This window comes from Larimichthys crocea, unplaced genomic scaffold (genome assembly GCF_000972845.2).
Source record: "Larimichthys crocea isolate SSNF unplaced genomic scaffold, L_crocea_2.0 scaffold196, whole genome shotgun sequence".
Classification (NCBI taxonomy): domain Eukaryota; kingdom Metazoa; phylum Chordata; class Actinopteri; family Sciaenidae; genus Larimichthys; species Larimichthys crocea.
The window spans coordinates 278,584-297,671 of NW_020852647.1; the positions used below are offsets into that span (position 1 = coordinate 278,584).

The 19,088-nt window shown below is 44.5% G+C and overlaps 2 protein-coding genes across 15 annotated transcripts in view; both read right to left on the reverse strand.

Annotated features, from left to right (window-relative positions):
• gtdc1 (glycosyltransferase-like domain containing 1) overlaps positions 1–8,401 on the reverse strand; it is a 27,157-nt gene extending 18,756 nt beyond the window's left edge. Inside the window, exons 1-5 of one of the 8 annotated variants that reach the window (XM_027275738.1) lie at positions 4,707–5,099; positions 4,346–4,538; positions 3,584–3,634; positions 856–1,057; positions 393–560 (exon numbers count right to left, since the gene is read on the reverse strand). In XM_027275738.1, the coding sequence (XP_027131539.1) occupies positions 393–560; positions 856–935 (248 nt within the window). In that variant the 5' untranslated portion in view covers positions 936–1,057; positions 3,584–3,634; positions 4,346–4,538; positions 4,707–5,099. The other 7 variants (XM_019279302.2, XR_002043163.2, XM_019279303.2 and 4 more) reach the window with 7 other exon arrangements.
• A 1,866-nt stretch (positions 8,402–10,267) lies between these two features.
• The window catches only part of zeb2a (zinc finger E-box binding homeobox 2a), a 36,639-nt gene continuing 27,818 nt past the window's right edge, over positions 10,268–19,088 (reverse strand). For 6 of the 7 annotated variants that reach the window (XM_019279317.2, XM_019279318.2, XM_019279321.2 and 3 more), the window contains 7 exons: positions 18,049–18,117; positions 17,445–17,639; positions 17,143–17,357; positions 16,636–16,744; positions 14,296–16,175; positions 13,480–13,657; positions 10,268–11,967 (listed from right to left, as the gene is read on the reverse strand). In XM_019279317.2, coding sequence (XP_019134862.1) covers positions 11,408–11,967; positions 13,480–13,657; positions 14,296–16,175; positions 16,636–16,744; positions 17,143–17,357; positions 17,445–17,639; positions 18,049–18,117 — 3,206 coding nt within the window. In that variant the 3' untranslated portion in view covers positions 10,268–11,407. The remainder of the gene's footprint in view (positions 11,968–13,479; positions 13,658–14,295; positions 16,176–16,635; positions 16,745–17,142; positions 17,358–17,444; positions 17,640–18,048; positions 18,118–19,088) is intronic. The other variant, XM_019279322.2, reaches the window with a different exon arrangement.

Sequence of the window (19,088 nt, forward strand, 5' to 3'; positions counted from 1 at the left end):
TATGCTGTGATTATTGAAGCCAGTGAAGTAATCTGGCTGTGGTCCAATCAGAGGCCTCCTCTTAATGATCAGTTTTTTTAATGCTGCTCTAACGATGTTAGCTGAGACGGACAGACTCAAATTATTGACATGCTGTCCTGCAGATCAACAACAATCTGTTTGCTGTTAGACAGCTGATTAATGACAACAAGACCCACTTCAATTACACAAAGCATCATGTCACAGCAGCTCGTTAACCAATCACATGGCACCTGAGCCACTCATTAAGATAAACAGTTTGAGTTGAGACAAGCCAACAAACAGTTTGTTTGATGTTTAATGTAATGTTCTGTAATACTCGGTGATACCCTGTAACACTCTGTAATACTCTGTAATGTACAGACTGTGGTTACCATGAGAGGACCTGGTTGTATCCATACTGGAAGTCTCTCTCCTGTTCTTTGCGGACCGGATAAACCAGCTGGTTCTCATGGAAGTACAGAACCTTCTTCAGACGAGCCAGGTCCGGTCTCAGAGCCACCAGCTCACACAGGTTGAGGACCGAGCTGCTGAACAGAACCCTGAAGACAAAAACAGACCCTGAAACATGTTGTCAGAAACCTGCTGAGAAGATGGAGGGACAAGTACAGCCACCACAAACAGACTGATCAAACCTGATGGAAGACTGTTTAAAGTCCTGAAGGTGGAGCTAGAGGACAGTCAACAAGTCTAACAGTTCAAATCACGGGTCAGTCTGGACTGACGAGTTGACAAAGATCAACCAACAACTTCAGAGTCACCATCACACTGACTTTCACTGGACTTGACTTCACACCTGTCCTTAGCCATGCTAACGTGTTACTGTGCTAACGTTACCTGAGTCTCACCTGTAAGACGGGCAGGTGGGGACGGTCTGGCTGAAGTGCAGCGCCGCCGTCCTTGCCCTCCAGTGCCATTTCTTGGCCGGCAGCGTGAAGACGGAGCAGCCGTCAATGTTCTCCGTCAGCAGGTCGATCAGTTGTTTGTGAGAGCCACCGTAAAACGCCTCCAGAAGAAGAACGCCGGGCGGTGAGGTCACCTTATAGAGGTGAGATGAGGGTTAGTGATGAAGACTACAGACCGAGACAGACCAACACAGACGGATATAAACATATGAATGTATACATGTTGTTGTGGGGTTCTTTTGTATAACATGTATAAATATATAAATGTATAAAGATATAAATACATGTAAATATATAATGGCATGTAAATATATAAATATATTTAAATATATAAATATATGCACGTATGATACATAAATGTATACATTACAAAATGTATAAATATACACATGTATAACTATATAAATGTATAAATATTAGTGCTGTCAAAATTGACACGTTAATTTTGGCGATTAATTTTAAAAAATGAACGTGGTTTTGTTTACTTCCAGTGGTGGCTGACCCATAACCTTTGGTCACATGCACGGTCAAACATCTATCCTAACTAAAGGAGAGTCTATGGCGGAAAGATGGATAAGGACTTTTAGGGGGAACATGTCATTTTGAAAAGTTGCCCGACAGCTCGTTGGACAGAAAAAAGGCAATTTGCATAGTTTGCAAAGCCGAATTTAAATTCCACAGAAGTAACACGACTTTAACATATCACCTCAAAGCAAAACACCCTGCTGAAATTACCTCCACGGGACCAGTCTACGCTACAGAAGTGTGGCACTCGTCAGTATATTTCCTCATTCTGGCTTTTTTCTATTTGCACTGTGCATATGTGCACCCTAAGCCAATAAAATGAATAAATTTAAATATACTTTCTCTGTGTTTATTCTACATTAATTTGATCATTTTACATAAATATTCATTATAAGCTTCAGTCTCAGAAAAATTAATTGTTAATAAATTTATTGATAAATTAATCGCAATTAATTACAGAATTCTTTGAGATTAATTAGTTAATTTTTTTAATCGATTGACAGCCCTAATAAATATATAAATACATGTAAATATATAAATATATGCACATATGATACATAAATATATACATTGTAAAATGCATAAATATACACATGTATAACTAGAGTTGCACGATACCCACGGTATACACGGTACCCCGCGGTGCCAAATTTAACGGTTCCTACTATACTAGAAATTTTACACGACGGTACTACCGTGGATTACTATACTACCGTGGATTACTATACTACCTTGGATTACTATACTACCGTGGATTACTATACTACCGTGGATTACTATACTGCCATGGATTACTATACTACTGGTGCCAGTCTCCTACATAGCGGCCGCCTCTGACTCCTCCCGGCCTCTCACTGCATGCTACTCCCTCGTAAACAAACCAACATGGCAACTACTGCTTCCGACCTCCACAGCTGCTGAATGATTGGCTGTTTGCCTGTTACTGGTGACGTCCGGGGATATGATAGGCTGTTTGCACACACTGGGTCCGCCCGTCTGTTAGCTGATTGGCTGTTTCGTTGTTTCTGTCGGCAAGTACGAACTCCATGAAGACATTCCACAGAAACTCGCTTCAGAACAAACAAGAAGCTAAAGTTCTGTCTGGCCCAGACGTGCACGGCTTACAGTCACAAACACAAGACAACACACTCACCATGGCAGAAGCACCGGGCCCGAGCGCAGAGTCTGCCGCGGCGTTGCTGTCAGTGGCACCATAGACATATAGACATAGACATATATACGTAGACGGCTCATTGAGCGGGTTGGTCGTTGGTCGTTGTTTGCGATACGTCAACGGGTCCGCCATATTGGATAAGGCAGATCTGCCCGTAAACTAATAACAGGAAATGGACTGAACTTCATAAAGCGCCTTTCTACAAAGTTCTTTAAGTTAATGTCTCTTATACACCCATTCACACACACACTAATATATCTGGGAAAAAAACAGGCACCAAAAACAACGTATGTAACTTTTAAAGTGATGATTATAAATGTTTACTCCTTATGTAAGCACCAAACCAACGTATGTATTTTTCTAATGCTGAGTGTTTACAGCTACACGGGGGGCATTGATGAACATACATATCTATACAGCTATACAATTGCAGCCTCTGTGTGTATGTGTAAGTTAAAAACCTTAAAGAATACTCTTGCACAGCTTTTTCCGTGTGTTGCCACTCTGCAACTTAAGGGTTGCACTCCACTTTGCCACATCCAAAATGGCGGCAACGACGACATACGATTCAGCGTGTCTACGTATAATATGTCTATGACTGACAACACTAACTTTGCTCAAAAAAACCAAACTCGTTGTTTCAAACTTGTTTCTGTCTAACTTTTACTTCACCAGTATTATGTTTATCATGCACCAAACAACATTAGGAATTAATAAGTATTTATAACTTGTACAACTACATTGCAGTTCACCAAAAAAAAAAAAAAAAAAAAAAAAAACAAAAAATATTATAATAATAATAATAATAATTAAAAAGCCGCAGTACGCAATACTTTGTCTGGTATAGTATCGTGGTTACTCATTTTGGTATGGTGACAACTCTATGTATAACTATATAAATGTATAAATATATGGATGTATAAATATAGGCATATATACATATGTAAATATATAAATTTACATTAATGTCATTATCTGCAGATGGATGTTTCAGCACAGTGAGTTTCACTTCCTGTTGGAGCAGAGACATAAAGTCAGAATGACTAAACATGAAACATCATGAGGTCTGATCATCAGTCCATCAAACATACAACAAACAAACAGCTTCATAAACATCCTTTAACAGAACTTTTCAAGGGCTTTCCAGGTCCAATTTAATCAAATTCAAGGACCCAGCAGAGCAACACAAGTCACTGATTTACCAACTGTCAATCAGCTGACTTCAGCAAACCTCACCTTATTTACTACTTCACCTAAAAGAAAAACCTTGAAAAGAGTCTGTCTTTAGTCTCCGAGTCTCAGTCTGGGTCTATCTTTAGTCTCAGTCTGGGTCTCTGTGAGTCTCTGTAGTCTCTCTGTGGTCTGGTCTGTGATTGGCCAGTCCATTAAGTTGGTTTAACAGGAAGTCATCGTGGATTCCAGTCCGGCCTCCATTTGGTGCCCACAATGGGAGCTAATGTGTGCGGCACTCAGCGCTCGCCCACAGAGCGTGCTCAGTCCATATCAGCGCTGTCACAGCAGTCATATCAGGAGCAGGAAATGAGCTCTTTCTTATTCTCTGCTGATAGCGCACTGACGGCTCACCGCCACCGTTTAACCCGTCAAAATAAAATCTGATGGAAACACCAGCCCATTGTCCTCACAGAGCAGCCCATTTCCTGTGCCCCGACAAAATAATGGGAAGATGAACAAGGACAGAGGACGAAGATGATTAACTTCTGACCTTTAACACCAAGGGTAAAGGACCGCTCCAGGATCAGGTCTCACTGTGGACCAGAACCAGAACCAGGTCCAGGTCCATGTTCAGGTCCACGTTCACGTCCAGGTCCATGTTCAGGTCCACACAGACAATAAACAGTGAGTAGAGTGTGTGAAGGTCAGAGGTTTTCTCAGCTGTAGTGTCTGTCTGACATGACCTGAAAGCAGCAGGCGTGTAGATGGCGAGCAAATGGCGAGTGGGTGGAGGCAGCGAGGAAAAATCAAAGTGAGAGTAAAGTGACTGGAAATGGATCGAACAAACTCATCATTCCACCTTAAAAGAGTCCCTTAAAGCCTGGCTGGGGATTCCCCCACACTCATCTCACCTAGACACCTTCCCTCGCCCCCGGCTTCAAACATGGAAGGCTGCGACTCACAGGAAACAAAGGGTTAATGTCACTGCTTTCCCCTGCCAGGGGAGGCCCCTGAACGCAGCATGCCATGAGCAGACAGCGAGGGGTTAACAGCAGCTGAGCCGTGAGTCAGCACATCAGCGATGACTCTGCACGCACTCAGACCTGGAAACTCGAATGTCATGGAGCCTGGAAATGTCTTGCTGCGCCACTGATGACATCATCACCATCAGGTAAACATCAAGACGCCATCATCACAGCCTCAACTGAAAACGCCAAAACATCCACAGAGTGCCAAAACAACAACAACAGAGCACCAAAACACCCACAGAGCACCAAACAACAACAGAGCACCAAAACAACAACAGAGCACCAAACAACAACAGAGCACCAAAACAACAACGGAGCACCAAAACATCAACAGAGCACCAAAACACCCACAGAGCACCAAAACACCCACAGAGCACCAAAACCACAACAGAGCACCAAAACACCCACAGAGCACCAAAACAACAACAACAGAGCACCAAAACACCCACAGAGCACCAAAACAACAACAGAGCACCAAAAAACCCACAGAGCACCAAAACGACAACAGAGCACCAAAACAACAACAACAGAGCACTAAAACAACAACAACAGAGCACCAAACAACAACAGAGCACCAAAACAACAACAGAGCACCAAAACAACAACAACAGAGCACCAAACAACAACAGAGCACCAAAACATCCACAGAGCGCCAAAACAACAACAGAGCACCAAAACATCCACAGACCGCCAAACAACAACAGAGCACCAAAACAACCACAGAGCACCAAAACAACAACAGAGCGCCAAACAACAACAGAGCACCAAAACATCCACAGAGCACCAAAACAACAACAGAGCACCAAAACATCCACACAGTGCCAAAACAACAACAGAGCACCAAAACAACAACAACAACAGAGCGCCAAAACGTCAAAACATCCACAGAGTGCCAAACAACAACAACACAGCACCAAAACAACAACAACAGAGCGCCAAAACAACAACAGAGCACCAAAACATCCACAGAGCGCCAAACAACAACAACAGAGTGCCAAACAACAACAACAGAGCACCAAAACAACAACAACAGAGCACCAAAACACCCACAGAGCGCCAAACAACAACAACAGAGCGCCAAAACAACAACAACAGAGCACCAAAACAACAGAGCACCAAAATAAAAACAGAGCACCAAAACAACAACAGAGCACCAAACAACAACAGAGCACCAAAACAACAACAGAGCGCCAAAACAACAGAGTGCCAAAACACCCACAGAGGCATTGTAGCCAATCAGAGCAGCACAAGCAGCTCTGTCTGTCTCAGCTCACTAACATGATCAGACCACAAACCACCAACCAGACTTCCACTTCCTGTCATCAGTGATGTCATAACACACTGACCGAACAACATCATCAATTATTAACCAGATCCAGTAAAAACACGCCAACATCACGAACACTGAGGTTGTTGGCGTGTTTTAAAAGATCACATGATCTTTATGTCTCAGTCTGTATAAATCTTATCAGACTGTTTGAATCTCTCTGTGGCTGGCAGGCTGTGAGCCAATAGGCTGCCACCTCACCTGTTTGTTACCTGTTGCCCTGTTGGCAGACATGCTGGGAAACATTGCCCATTAGGAGCATTTTGAGCAACTGGTTAAGCACAAGCAGCAACCTCCATGTATGTGAAGTGTACTGAGGGTGAATTTTTATAGGACTCACCTGTTCAGCAGTGTGTGAACATCCTGTGCTTTTATTTTGTATCTATCACTCCTCTGGCTTGTTATTCTACTCTTTCATAATTCTGACGTTTGTTACGTGTTTTTTTCCGCACACAGTTTCAGGAGTCACAGCACGCGGCTCGGCCGGGCGATCTGTGCTGTGACTTTAATAAACAAGTTTACAATGGGTGTGTATTGGTAGAATGTTCCAGAGCTAGAGTGCGTGACATCATCGCTAGAGTGGAGAGGGAGAGAAACATTTGTCAAAAAATACATTTGCAAACGGCTCTCGTGGCCACAAATGTCACTCTACAGAAATAATTTATACATAGAAACGTAGGAAAATTTGTCATCTCACTCACGTTCATCTGCTGAAGCTGTCAGACTTATAGTTTTGGCGGGAGACGCACTGATGCGCCAGCAACACCAACCCAAGGCCCCATCTATTCCCATGTTAAAAAGAGAGGACGTTTCTGGAGGAAAGTAGAGATACCAGTTTCTTTCCATCGCTCTAAAAGTCCAATTTCCTAATATAAGCCACATAAAATATATATGTAGACATTCAGGAAGAGCTCAGGATGCTCACAGTGCAGCTGGTTCAATGATAGGAACAACAATTTTGCCAAAAAGCCTTCTTGTCCGAGGGGTACTTTGAGAGGTTTTTCTCTCTCTCAGTGGTGTCAAATGTTTCAGGAGCCGCTGCAGTTGACTGCTCTGCTCTGATTGGTGGGCTCCACCTGGCCATGGTTGCTTGGCAACCAAAGTCTGCCCTTAACAAGCCTGAATGTCAGCCATTTTATTCTTCTCTCTCACAGACGAAGAGAGACAGACAGACAGACAGATGAAGAGAGAGACAGACAGACAGACAGATGAAGAGAGAGACAGACAGACAGACAGATGAAGAGAAAGACACACACACAGACAGATGAAGAGAGAGACACACACACAGACAGATGAAGAGAGAGACAGACACACACAGACAGACAGATGAAGAGACAGACACACACAGACAGACAGATGAAGAGACAGACACACACAGACAGATGACGAGACACACACAGACAGACAGATGAAGAGACAGACACACACACAGACAGACAGACAGATGAAGAGACAGACACACACACACACAGTCAACAAGTCTTTCAAAATAAGAGTCCCTTCAAAATAAAAGTCTTTGTAAAACTAAAACTTACAACACACACACACACACACTAACAGATACTTAATGTATGAGCGTGACGGGGCCAGAATCAAGCACACTTTACATTTATTTACACATTTTATAGTTTTTAATGAGACTCTGCATGCAGACACACGTCCAGAGGGGGCGCTATAAACTCTCCCTGTCACTGCATGTCATTTCACTGTTTACTGTCTGTTATAATGTTTAATGTGGTATGGAGGTGGCTTACTGTTTCTGATCTGTCTGTCTATCTATCTGTCTGTCTATCTGTTAGTCTGTCTGTCTGTCTGTCTGTCTGCTAGTCTGTCTATCTGTTAGCTCCGTTAGCTGTTAGCTCCGTTAGCTGTTAGCTCCGTTAGCTGTTAGCTCCGTAAGTCTCTGCAGCTCACCGGCTGCTAGCAGCTAACTAGCAGCTAACTAGCAGCTAACTAGCAGCTAGCAGCTAACTAGCAGTCCTCCTCCCGCTAACAGCCTCCGTTTCCCCGGTTCACAGCCGGTAACACCGGCGCGGAGCACCGGAGCTCCGTCTCGACTGTTTCCATGGTAACACGGTAAACTGTGTCCTCGGCGGAGGACAAACAACGGCCCGTGTCCTCTTACATGGACGGTTCATTCGCCATCAGGGACACTCACCTCTGACTGCATCTGCTCGGAGCCAATCCACGTACACCTACGTCATCACGTCGGCTACCCCGCCTTCTGCTCTGTCTGAGTAAACTTTATTAACAAAGTGTGTGAACACAAAAGTAATGTAATATATGACACATATAAAATAGATAAACCATACCAAACACACACCATGTGTACATATACTGCATGGTTAGCAGTATTACATTTATCCTTATTAGCAGTATTCATATTAGCAGCATCACTGTTTGCAGTACAAGTTGTAGTATCAGTATTAGCATTGTTAGCATTGTTAGCAGGGCTCATGTTCAGTCTCTGGTTCTGACTGTGGGTCAGTTTGTTCGACTGTTCGAGGGTCTGCGTTCAGTCTTTGCATCACAGGTTTGTGACACAACCACAGGTTTGTGATATCATCACAGGTTTGTGACATCATCACAGGTTTGTGACATCATCACAGGTTTGTGACATCATCATAGCTTTGTGACATCATCATCACAGGTTTGTGACATCATCACAGGTTTGTGACATCATCACAGGTTTGTGACATCATCAAGTTTTGTGACATCATCACAGGTTTGTGACATCATCACAGGTTTGTGACACAACCACAGGTTTGTGATATCATCACAGGTTTGTGACATCATCACAGGTTTGTGACATCATCACAGGTTTGTGACATCATCACATTTTGTGACATCATCACAGGTTTGTGACATCATCATCATCACAGGTTTGTGATATCAAGTTTTGTGACATCACAGATTTGTGACATCATCATCATCACAGGTTTGTGACATCATCATAGGTTTGTGACATCATCATAGGTTTGTGACATCATCATGTTTTGTGACATCATCACATTTTGTGACATCATCACAGGTTTGTGACATTATCACAGGTTTGTGACATCAAGGTGTGGCAGGCTGTGATTGGACACGTAAATACTCATGAGTGTGTGTGTGTGTGAATGACGCAGACATTTTACAAGAAGAATAACACAGTTTATTAAAACATTTTTAACTGAGCAAATTAATACTTCAACGACCTTCATCCCCACCACCATCATCATCATCATCATCATCACCACCATCATCACCATCATCATCACCATCATCAACATCATCATCATCACCATCATCATTATCATCACCATCATCATCATCATCATCATCATCATCATTATCATCACCATCATCATCATCATCGTCATCATCATCATCACCATCATCATCATCATTATCATCACCATCATCATCATCACCATCACCATCATTATCATCACCATCATCATCATCACCATCATCAACATCATCATCATCACCATCATCACCATCATCATTATCATCACCATCATCATCATCATCACCATCATTATCATCACCATCACCATCATCCTCATCACCATCATCATCATCATCATCACCAACAGTGGATAAAGTGGATTTATGTAAAAATACAGTGTTTACACAGAATCATCGTCATCGTATCAAAAGTTCCCCAATTTAGAATTTATCCAGTGAAAGTTTCAAAGTTTCAGACAATCTGATCAATAACCAATAATCAATAATCAATAATGAGATTACTAAAATAGATCTATGTGAGGAACACTGTACACTACAGTATGAAATAAATAAAATTATAAAATGAGTCACATAAATAAAAACAACCAGTCAGACGTGTTGAAAAGTAATACTGACAATAAAACATCAAACAAACATCAAACAAACATAAAAACACTGTGATGGAGAGAAAATTGCACAAACGTAAACTTAACAAACGTCTATCTAACGCTAACACGACCAATAAGAAACAAGATGAGTGAGCTGTACAGGGATGGCACTTTGACACGTCAGGTTTGCATATAAGGCTTCCTCCTCTTCATCATCATCATCATCATCACATTAAGACTCATGTCCATGTTTTATTTTGAAAATCACACAGGTTTAGTTCATGAGGTTTATGTTCAGAGAGGCCTGATGTGTCGTCGTCATGACAACGTGTGGTCGTCATGGTTAGTGGATGAAAAAAACATTAAAGGAGACAAACATCGACACACCGACAGGACGTCACTGACAGGAAGTGACTCACAGGAAGTCACTATAAGGAAGTCACCATCTGTTCCAGCCTTTCCCTCTTTTAAAAAAAAATCTGTTATTTTGTAGTGATTCAGGGAGTCGAGTGCAATTTCCTGTTGTGGGGATTCGAACATGATGAGACAGGAAGTTAAAAACATGATAGCACCACAGCTTCCTTTATAATACTGTACATCTTCATCATCATCATGACATCACCATGACATCATCATGACATCACCATGACATCATCATTTTCTTCATTTCTATGTATTTTTGCATAATGTGGATTTCTAAACAATCCCACTGGCTTCATGACGGACGGTGGCGTCATCAGGTTGCATCATTAAGGACCCAACAAGTCAGACTGCAGAGAGTTCAATAACTTAACGAGCTTAATGAGGAACGAGACGTGAAACGTTGTGACCTTCAAATTATCAGAAAAGCTCCATGACTTAGCTAACCGCTAATTTACTGCTGCTAACAGAACCAGGCTCAGCGGCTGGACCGGGTTGGAGCACAGCCTGCGAGACCAACAGGCTTCATGATGGAAGCACTGATCAGTAGTGAAAGCTTCTTCCCTGGAGTTTCTGTCTCTGTCGTCCAGCAGGTTCTCGTGGATCGTGGCTGCTGCTGTGGTCCTGCATGACGTCCACTACACATATTACTACTGTCATTATTGCTGCCATATCTCCATCACAGTTTATAGTTAGTTGATGATTTGCTGCTGCTGAGCATCTGTGTCACTAACAAACGTTAGCATGAGGAAGAAGGTTACCTAGCACGTTAGCACATGTCAAGAACATGAATCTGATTGGTTCAAAGGTCACAACGTCTCTCCTGAACTTCCTGTTCTGATGCAATAAGACATCATCATAAGAACCAGCGTGTTCTGGTTCCGGTTCTGGTCTCAGTCAAACACTCCTTCAGTTTAAAGGTCTTTCCTCTGCACCCCCTCATCATTTCCTTCCAGTCCCTTCAAAATAAAAGTCTGTTGTTGAAGTCCAAAGCTTTGTAAAGTTCGTGTTCTGGATCAGTCGTCCTGATCTGACTTGCCCTCCGTCTTCCCTTCTCGTGAGCTCTCGTCCCTCAGCGGCATTGTGTCCTTCTGGTCATCCCTCGTCAAGTCCATCTGGTTCCCGCCTCCTTCCTCCTCTTCGTCCTCTCCTTCCTTTAAACTTGCCTCCCGTTTGTCCGTCACATCCTCATACATCTTTTCGTCCACTTCCTGTCCGTCCCCTGTACCCTCCTGTTGGTCCTCGATGTCCGAGTACCCGAGCGGCCCGAGGCCCTGCAGGTAGGCCGTCCTCATGAGCAGCTCTGTTGGCTCCAGGCCTCCCATGCCTCCTCCTCCTCCTCCTCCTCCCTTGTCCCGGGCCTCCCTCTCGGCCGCCTCGCGCTCCTCTGCCTCCCTCTTACAGTACGAGTATCGGTGGTTCATGTGCTGCGAGTACGAGCCCGAGTGCGAGAAGCGTTTGCCACATTTGTCGCACTGATAGGGCTTCTCTCCAGAGTGAAGGCGCGAGTGTTCGATCAGGTGATGCTTGTGTTTGAATGCCTTCTTACAGATCTGACACTGATGAGGACGCTTACCTGCAGACAGGAAACACAGAAGAAGAAGATGGTCAGAGAGGAGCGACCACGACGGAGCAGAAGAATAAGAAACATCAGAAACGACAAATGAATAAACTTGTTAAAACAAGATTTAAACACTCATCTTTGAACTACAATTCAACAGACATCTTTGTAGTTTCTGTAGTCTTTGTGTTTTTGTAGTTCTTTGTAGAGTTTTGTAGTTTTTTGAGCTCTTGTTGTTGTAGAAACAATCAGCAGATCTGTTCGATATTTAAATATCCGCATCTCATTGTTGATCTAAACCTGTCCTCGTACTTCTTGTGACCTCCAAAGTAAGAGTCCAGGCTGCTTCATGTGCTGTTACCACAGCAACATGAAGCGAGACACCGTAAATCTACGACTGTCTGATGACATCACAGCACCAGATTTTAACCTGAGGAGGATCCTTTACAACCGTAACACCTCACATCACAACACACACACACACAGACACACACACACTCAACAGCATGCTTCAGTCTGCTGCCAGCAACACACTGAACGTTGTCCAACATGTCCCACACACACATGCACTTCACACACTGATGCCAACACACACACACACACATTCAGTGATGGCGACGTGAACAACAGATGATGCAACAAAGTGAAAGAAGGTTGAACGTCTGAAACTCAGAGTCAGTCAGAGGCGACAAGCCACATACATATATACAGCGCATATATATGTACACACATGGACAAAATTGTTGGTACCCTTCGTTTAATGAAACCAAAAACTCATGGTACCCTTAGAAAAGACTGGTCACAGGTCTCAACAAGCAGTAATCAGCTATATATATAGGACTACAGGTAGTCACTGTGCTGTTTGGTGACATGGTGTGTACCACACTCAACATGGACCAGAGGAAGCAAAGGAAAGAGTTGTCTCAGGAAGGGAAACGAAGGGTACCAACGATTTTATCCTCGTGTGTATGTGTACACATATACATATATACAGCACATATAGATGTATCTATGTATGTATGTGTGTGTGTGTATATATACATATACATATACATATACATACATACATACATACATACATATATACAGCATATGTATATATATTTATATATATATAATCTCCACAGACTTCATTAAAAACAAGTTTCAATAAAACAAAGAAAAATATATAAAAGTATAAAATATAAAAATAAATTGTGTGAACAAACTGAGAAACTTCTATGTATGAAGTATATGAGATGTTTTCATGAACTAACATTAAATAAACAAAGGCATAATGTTTGTGTTTGAACTTCAGAGTTCAGGCCAATCTGAGTGTCAGTCGAACCTTTATTTTGAAGGGTTTCTATCTGTGAGTCGAACCTTTATTTTGAAGGTTTCTCACTGAAAAGAAGAATCACGTTAGAGACAAACAGCAGACAGGAAGTGGATCTTGGTGACGAGTCAAAGGATGAAACAGGAAACAGGAAGTATGAACAGATCATCGAGGGGGCGGGGTGAAAAGAAGTGTCTGAAGGTGATATCTACCTGTGTGCTCATATTTGTGTCTTAGGAGGGAACTGGTCTTCTGGAATGTTTTGTCGCACAGTTCACACGCGTACATACCACTTTCAGTCTTCTTAATCTTCTTCCTGGACAGCAGCGAATCGTCTGTCAGGTCGTCCAGGCCCGACAGATAGTCCGCCGTCCCGTCCAGCAGCTCGCCCTGAGACACAAACAACACAAAGTAATCCACACCTGACACCTTATGGTCCAACCCCCCACCACCATCGTGATCCCACGTCTGGACGGAGCTTAACTAAGTCCTCCTCATGGAGGGGGGCAGATGGGACGGAGGTGTCTGAATTAGACATTTACAGACAAAAACAGGTGACAGGTGAACAAGATAAGACCCAAAAACGAAGGTACACCTGTACACCTCAGCAGGGTTAGGCTTAAGTTTAAACTTCACTGACCACGAAGCACAGTCTGACTCTGTTCCTTCATCTCTACCAGAAACATCAGCTTTAGAAACACCTGAGGAAAGACCAGGACAGGTCCTGACGTCCAGGATGGAGACGCCTCATGTTCATTAAATGCCTCAAAACACGAGCAATTCTTTGATTTTAGCTGTCATGCCGACAGCAATGAATCAAGATAGAAGTTTAGTTAAGTGCCACATTAATAAAGATTTATCACAATGTTGACTTTGATTTTATGTTTGGTTTGAAGACAGAACATCATGGACATGATGGACACCATGGACGTGATGGACATGATGGACATCATGGACACCATGGACATGATGGAGGTCATGGACATGATGGACATCACAAACATCATTTGACATGGACTTGGTCTCACCTGGAAACCTGATTTCCGTTGGTACTTCCTCCTCTGCTGCATTTCAGCAAACGTGGCCGCCCCAGTGGCATAGGTGTAAGCCATGTGAGGCAGGAAGCTCATGGGGTCGAGGCTTGGGTAAGGCCTGAGGCCTGGGATAGTGGCCTGGGCTGGAGACATGAAGGTGGGTGGAGGAAATGCTCCATGAGGCGGTAAAGAGGTGTAGATGGGCGTGCCGGAGAATGGATTGATCCCAAAGATGGGACTGGTGCTTTTCTCCAGCTGGTGGATGGAGCTCCCTCCTCCATCAGAGCCAAGACTCTCCTTTTTGATATTGACCAGATCCATGGGTCCGCACACCTGGCCCTGTCCTGGAGACCCACCATTGCGCTCTATGGTGAACCCGTTGGGCCGGGATCGTTTCAGCGCCATGTGTTTGGGCAGCGACAGGTCCAGTGGTATATCCCCGTGTGCGTCCTCTGACGCAAGGCTGTTTGGAGTGTATGAGCTACTTTGAGAGTTTTTAGAGGATGTCGATGAAAGGTTGAGGGGTGACGGAGTATCGGACCTCAAGTGATCCAAGGAGTCTAGTGGTTTGTCCCCGGGCTGTCTGTTGGCTGGAAACTGGTTGGCCTTTGTGAATCTGTGCGTGGCATCTCCATTCATGAAGCCTCCATGTAGATCAACAGCAGGAAGCAACATCGGTGACCGGCTGTGGTTGATGTCCAGTCCACTGCAGTCAGGAGATGGTGACCTTTTCCTTAAACTGCCTCCGTGGTGGTTTTGGCTCTTCCACTGGGCAAACCACTCCTTGACAAACTCCTGAGGAAGACCAACAGCCACTGAGATCTTAAGCAATTCCTCTGAGTTGGGCTCAGTGTTCATGGCAAAGTAGGTCTTGAGCATTGATACGTGGTCCTTGAAGGGGTTGATGGGGCTGGTGGACCGGTCATTGTTGGACACCTCCACTCCCCTGTGGCCAGCAGTGCTGGTCTCAGCCGGCTGAAGGACCGCTTTGATCTCCTCGTTCATTTTGCACAGGTAGCGCTCGTGTTGATGCAGTGGGATCGGCCCAGGGAACGCTTCCTTGCAGTACTGGCAGGAGAATGTCAGGTACTGGTTCTGGCAGTCGTGGATTTTCTCGTCACAGCTGAGGTCAGTTGAGTGGTTCAGCTTCTCTTTCTTGATGTCCACTTGCCTCTTGGAGTCGTCAATAAGACTTTTGGCCTCATTGACCTTCTCCAGCGTGTAGTCAATGATGCTCTTTGTGGGGCTGCTGTGGCCCACTAACTGGAAGCCTGCCTGAGCCAGCTTGTGTTCCTCCATCTGGGCTCCCAGCTCCTTCATGTAGGCCCTGAGCTTGGAGATCTCTTCTGGGTTTCCGTCCATCTTCTGCCGGCACACTGTGTTGTCCACGATCTGAAGCACCTTCTGCACCTCGCTCAGGTTGTTCCCAAAAGGCCCCGTGTAGCCCAGCAGGGGCAGGTCCAGCCCCATCCCGCCAAGATGTTGGTGGGGGCTCTGGGAGGAGCTGTGGATGCCCAGGGGGCTTCCTCCACGCCCGTTTAAGTAGACCCCCGGCACCCTGAACCCGTGCTGCGAAGCCATCAGCAGCCGGTACTCATTGAAGTCCATGGGCTCGGCTTTGATGTCTAGCTGGACCTGCTGGTCCGGGGGGCCATGCGGTCGGCCATTTTCCAGCTTGTGGCGGAGCTGGGCAAGTGCGGGGCTTCCAGGTGATGAGGTTGTAGAGTTGGGGGAGGAGCCAGGCTTGCTTCCATTGCGTACTCGTCCGTTGACGGTGATCAGGCTGATGCATTTCTTACTGCTGATGTGAGAACTGTAGGAACCGGAGTGGGAGAACCGCTTCTTACAGTTGGAACACTCGTATGGCTTCTCACCTGCAAACGACACGAAGGATGGGTCATCAGTGTGTTGGCTTAGCATGTCAATGTTAGCATGTGATGTTAGCATTTAACTCAAAGCACAGTTGGTTCATGTACAGACTCACAGAGTTGCTACCAAATATCACTTATTAATTATAACTATATGTTTTCTGTCAGGCTACAGTTTATTTTTGTAAACAAACATATATATTATAGAGATATATCTATCTATATTATATATACTATATATATAATTTGTGGAGAAAAGAAGCAGAGCTCATCTCAGTGTCTCTGTTGGTGTGTTCATGATGTTTCATATTTAATCATTGATGACGAGTAACTCGACATGAATCATCAGCTCTGGATCGACCTCAAAGATCAAAGATCAAACCTGAAGTCTGTGTTTGTGAACAGTTTTTGACGAGTCAGAAACAGAAAAAGTGACGAGTCATTGGGGAACAAACTGCCGACTCACCGCTGTGAATTCGTAGATGCTCCTTCAGGTGATGTTTGTACTTGAAGGCTTTTCCACATTCACTGCATTTGAACTTCCTGTTTCCTGCTCCGTCGGCGAGCAGCGGCGTCTGAAGAGAGACAAAAATCATGTGATAGATCAGAGGAGGAGGACCAATGAGGGGAGAGGAGAAACAAACAAACACAGAGGGAGGTCTGAGGAGATCTGTGAAGGACTGAGGAGGAATAACGAGGAATGAGGGGGACTGAGGTGGACTGAGGAGGACTGAGGAGGACTGAGGTGGACTGAGGAGGACTGAGGAGGTGTGATGAGAAATGAGGAGGACTGAGGAGGACTGAGGAGGACTGAGGGGGACTGAGGAGGACTGAGGAGGTGTGATGAGAAATGAGGAGGACTGAGGAGGTCTGACGAGGTCATCAGGGATCCGTCCTCAAGCCTCCTCTTCTTATTTTGATGTTGTTAAATTCATCTCTCTCTCTGGGTTACATGACGTCACCTGACTGTTACCTGTTCTCTGGTTGGCTTGTGCGTGGTCATGTGACGCTCCAGCTGCGTGCGGTGGCTGAAGGTGTCGGCGCACAGTGGGCAGGTGAAGCTCTCCTCGTTCTTCTCGTGGCGATACTTGATGTGTTCTTTCAGAGATGTCAGACGCTTGTAGCCGCGCTCGCAGTACGGACAGGTGAGCATCTGGGCAAAGGCGTCAGGTGTGCCGGTCAGCAGGTCTGGACAAGACAGGAAGTGATGTCACAGACAGTTCAGAGGTCAGGAAGTCACATCACATACAGATCGTTAAGTCCCGCCCCCCTCACCGTGCTCGCTCTCGTCCTGTCCGACGGTCTCAGGTGTGCCCAGTCGCGTCACCTCCTCCGGGGCTTCTGGGTAAATGATGGCGGTGTCACTGCGCTGCAGGTATTCTGCGATGGTTGCCGGGTGACCGTCGCCATCTTCCAACTTACGTTTCAGGAAGTACTCATCGAGCTCGGAGACGCCGCCGGAACATTTCACTGAGACAGGAAACACACAGGTGAGGAGGTCAGGTGATGCCCACAGAGACCACAGATGGTGAGTTTAATTTTGTTTAGGTTAGCCTTCAGTAAACGTTCAGTTAACGTTCAGTATACGTTCAGTAAACGTTTAGTATACGTTCAGTAAACGTTTAGTAAAAGTTAGACTGGATGTTAGAAGTGAAGCAGAGGATGGAGCTCTGAGGAATGCCTTCACCTGCTGGTTTTATTTCTTCTACAGGTGATCTATGATGGATTTGACTGATATATACTGACTGACTGACTGACTGACTGACTGACTGGCTGACTGACTGATTGATTGATTGATTGATTGATTGATTGATTGATTGATTGATTGATTGATTGATTGATTGATTGATTGGTTGGTTGGTTGGTTGATCTGTCTCACCTGTATCGTTTCCCTCAGCCTGCAGCGACTCCTCTGGACTGACTGGTTCCAACTCTTCCGTCCTGTCACCTGAAATGAAACGACAGAAAATGATTTATTATTTTTATCATTCACGTTTTGTTTTGTTTTTCTGTGGGGGGGGGGGGTTGGGGCTTTTTAAATTAATTATAATTATAGAATCTAAAATATATTTTACAATCTAATTTCAGAGCTCCGTCTCTCTTTGATGATGAAACATTTGAAAAAAATTAGTGAGCTAGTCACAAGCTAACATGAAGTGTTTTATTGTAAATGTTTCTGTCAGATAATACAATAAACAGTAATGTAACGTTTAAAAAACGTTAAAAAACCTCTGACTGACACACAGACGGTGCGGTCTAATAGTCAAATTTGCTTAGGAACCTTCCTAATGACCCAGAATTATAACATAGTCGCCATGATCTGTTCGAATCCCTTAACTGTAAAGGAAAGGAGCTTCAGTGCTTCCTTTATTCCCTCCTTTAGCAGGGACCTCCTTTACGAAAGGAAGAGGGTGATGCCGCCCCACAGTTCCTTGCGGCAGTGACAAAAAAACGGTGCTCCGTTCAGTCATTCACAACCAGAAAACATGAATGTATTTAAACAGTGACAGCTGCAGACTGAGCGTGTGAACATGAACATACGTGTTGACGTGATGTCACTCTGATCATTGTGTGTGTTGTGTTGTTGCCTGTGTTCTCTGCGTTCACACACAGAGTCCAAACTGTTTGGAACTGTGCCATCCAGCGTCCTGCAGATCCTCATGAAGTTCCCGTTGCTGATTCCTCAGAGATCTTTGCCATAACTTGCTAATATGTTTGTGTGTGAGTGGACAGGAGGGTGAGCGAGCACAGCAGCTAACAAACACTTCATCTGCTTCTGTGACAGCTGGACAATATTCATTATTACTGACACTCTGACTGATGATGACGTCACAGTTTGACATTTCCTGCAGCAAACAACACGGTCAGAGCGCGGGGAGGATCCAGGAAGGATCTCAGAGGAGCGTTTTGTAGTCCATC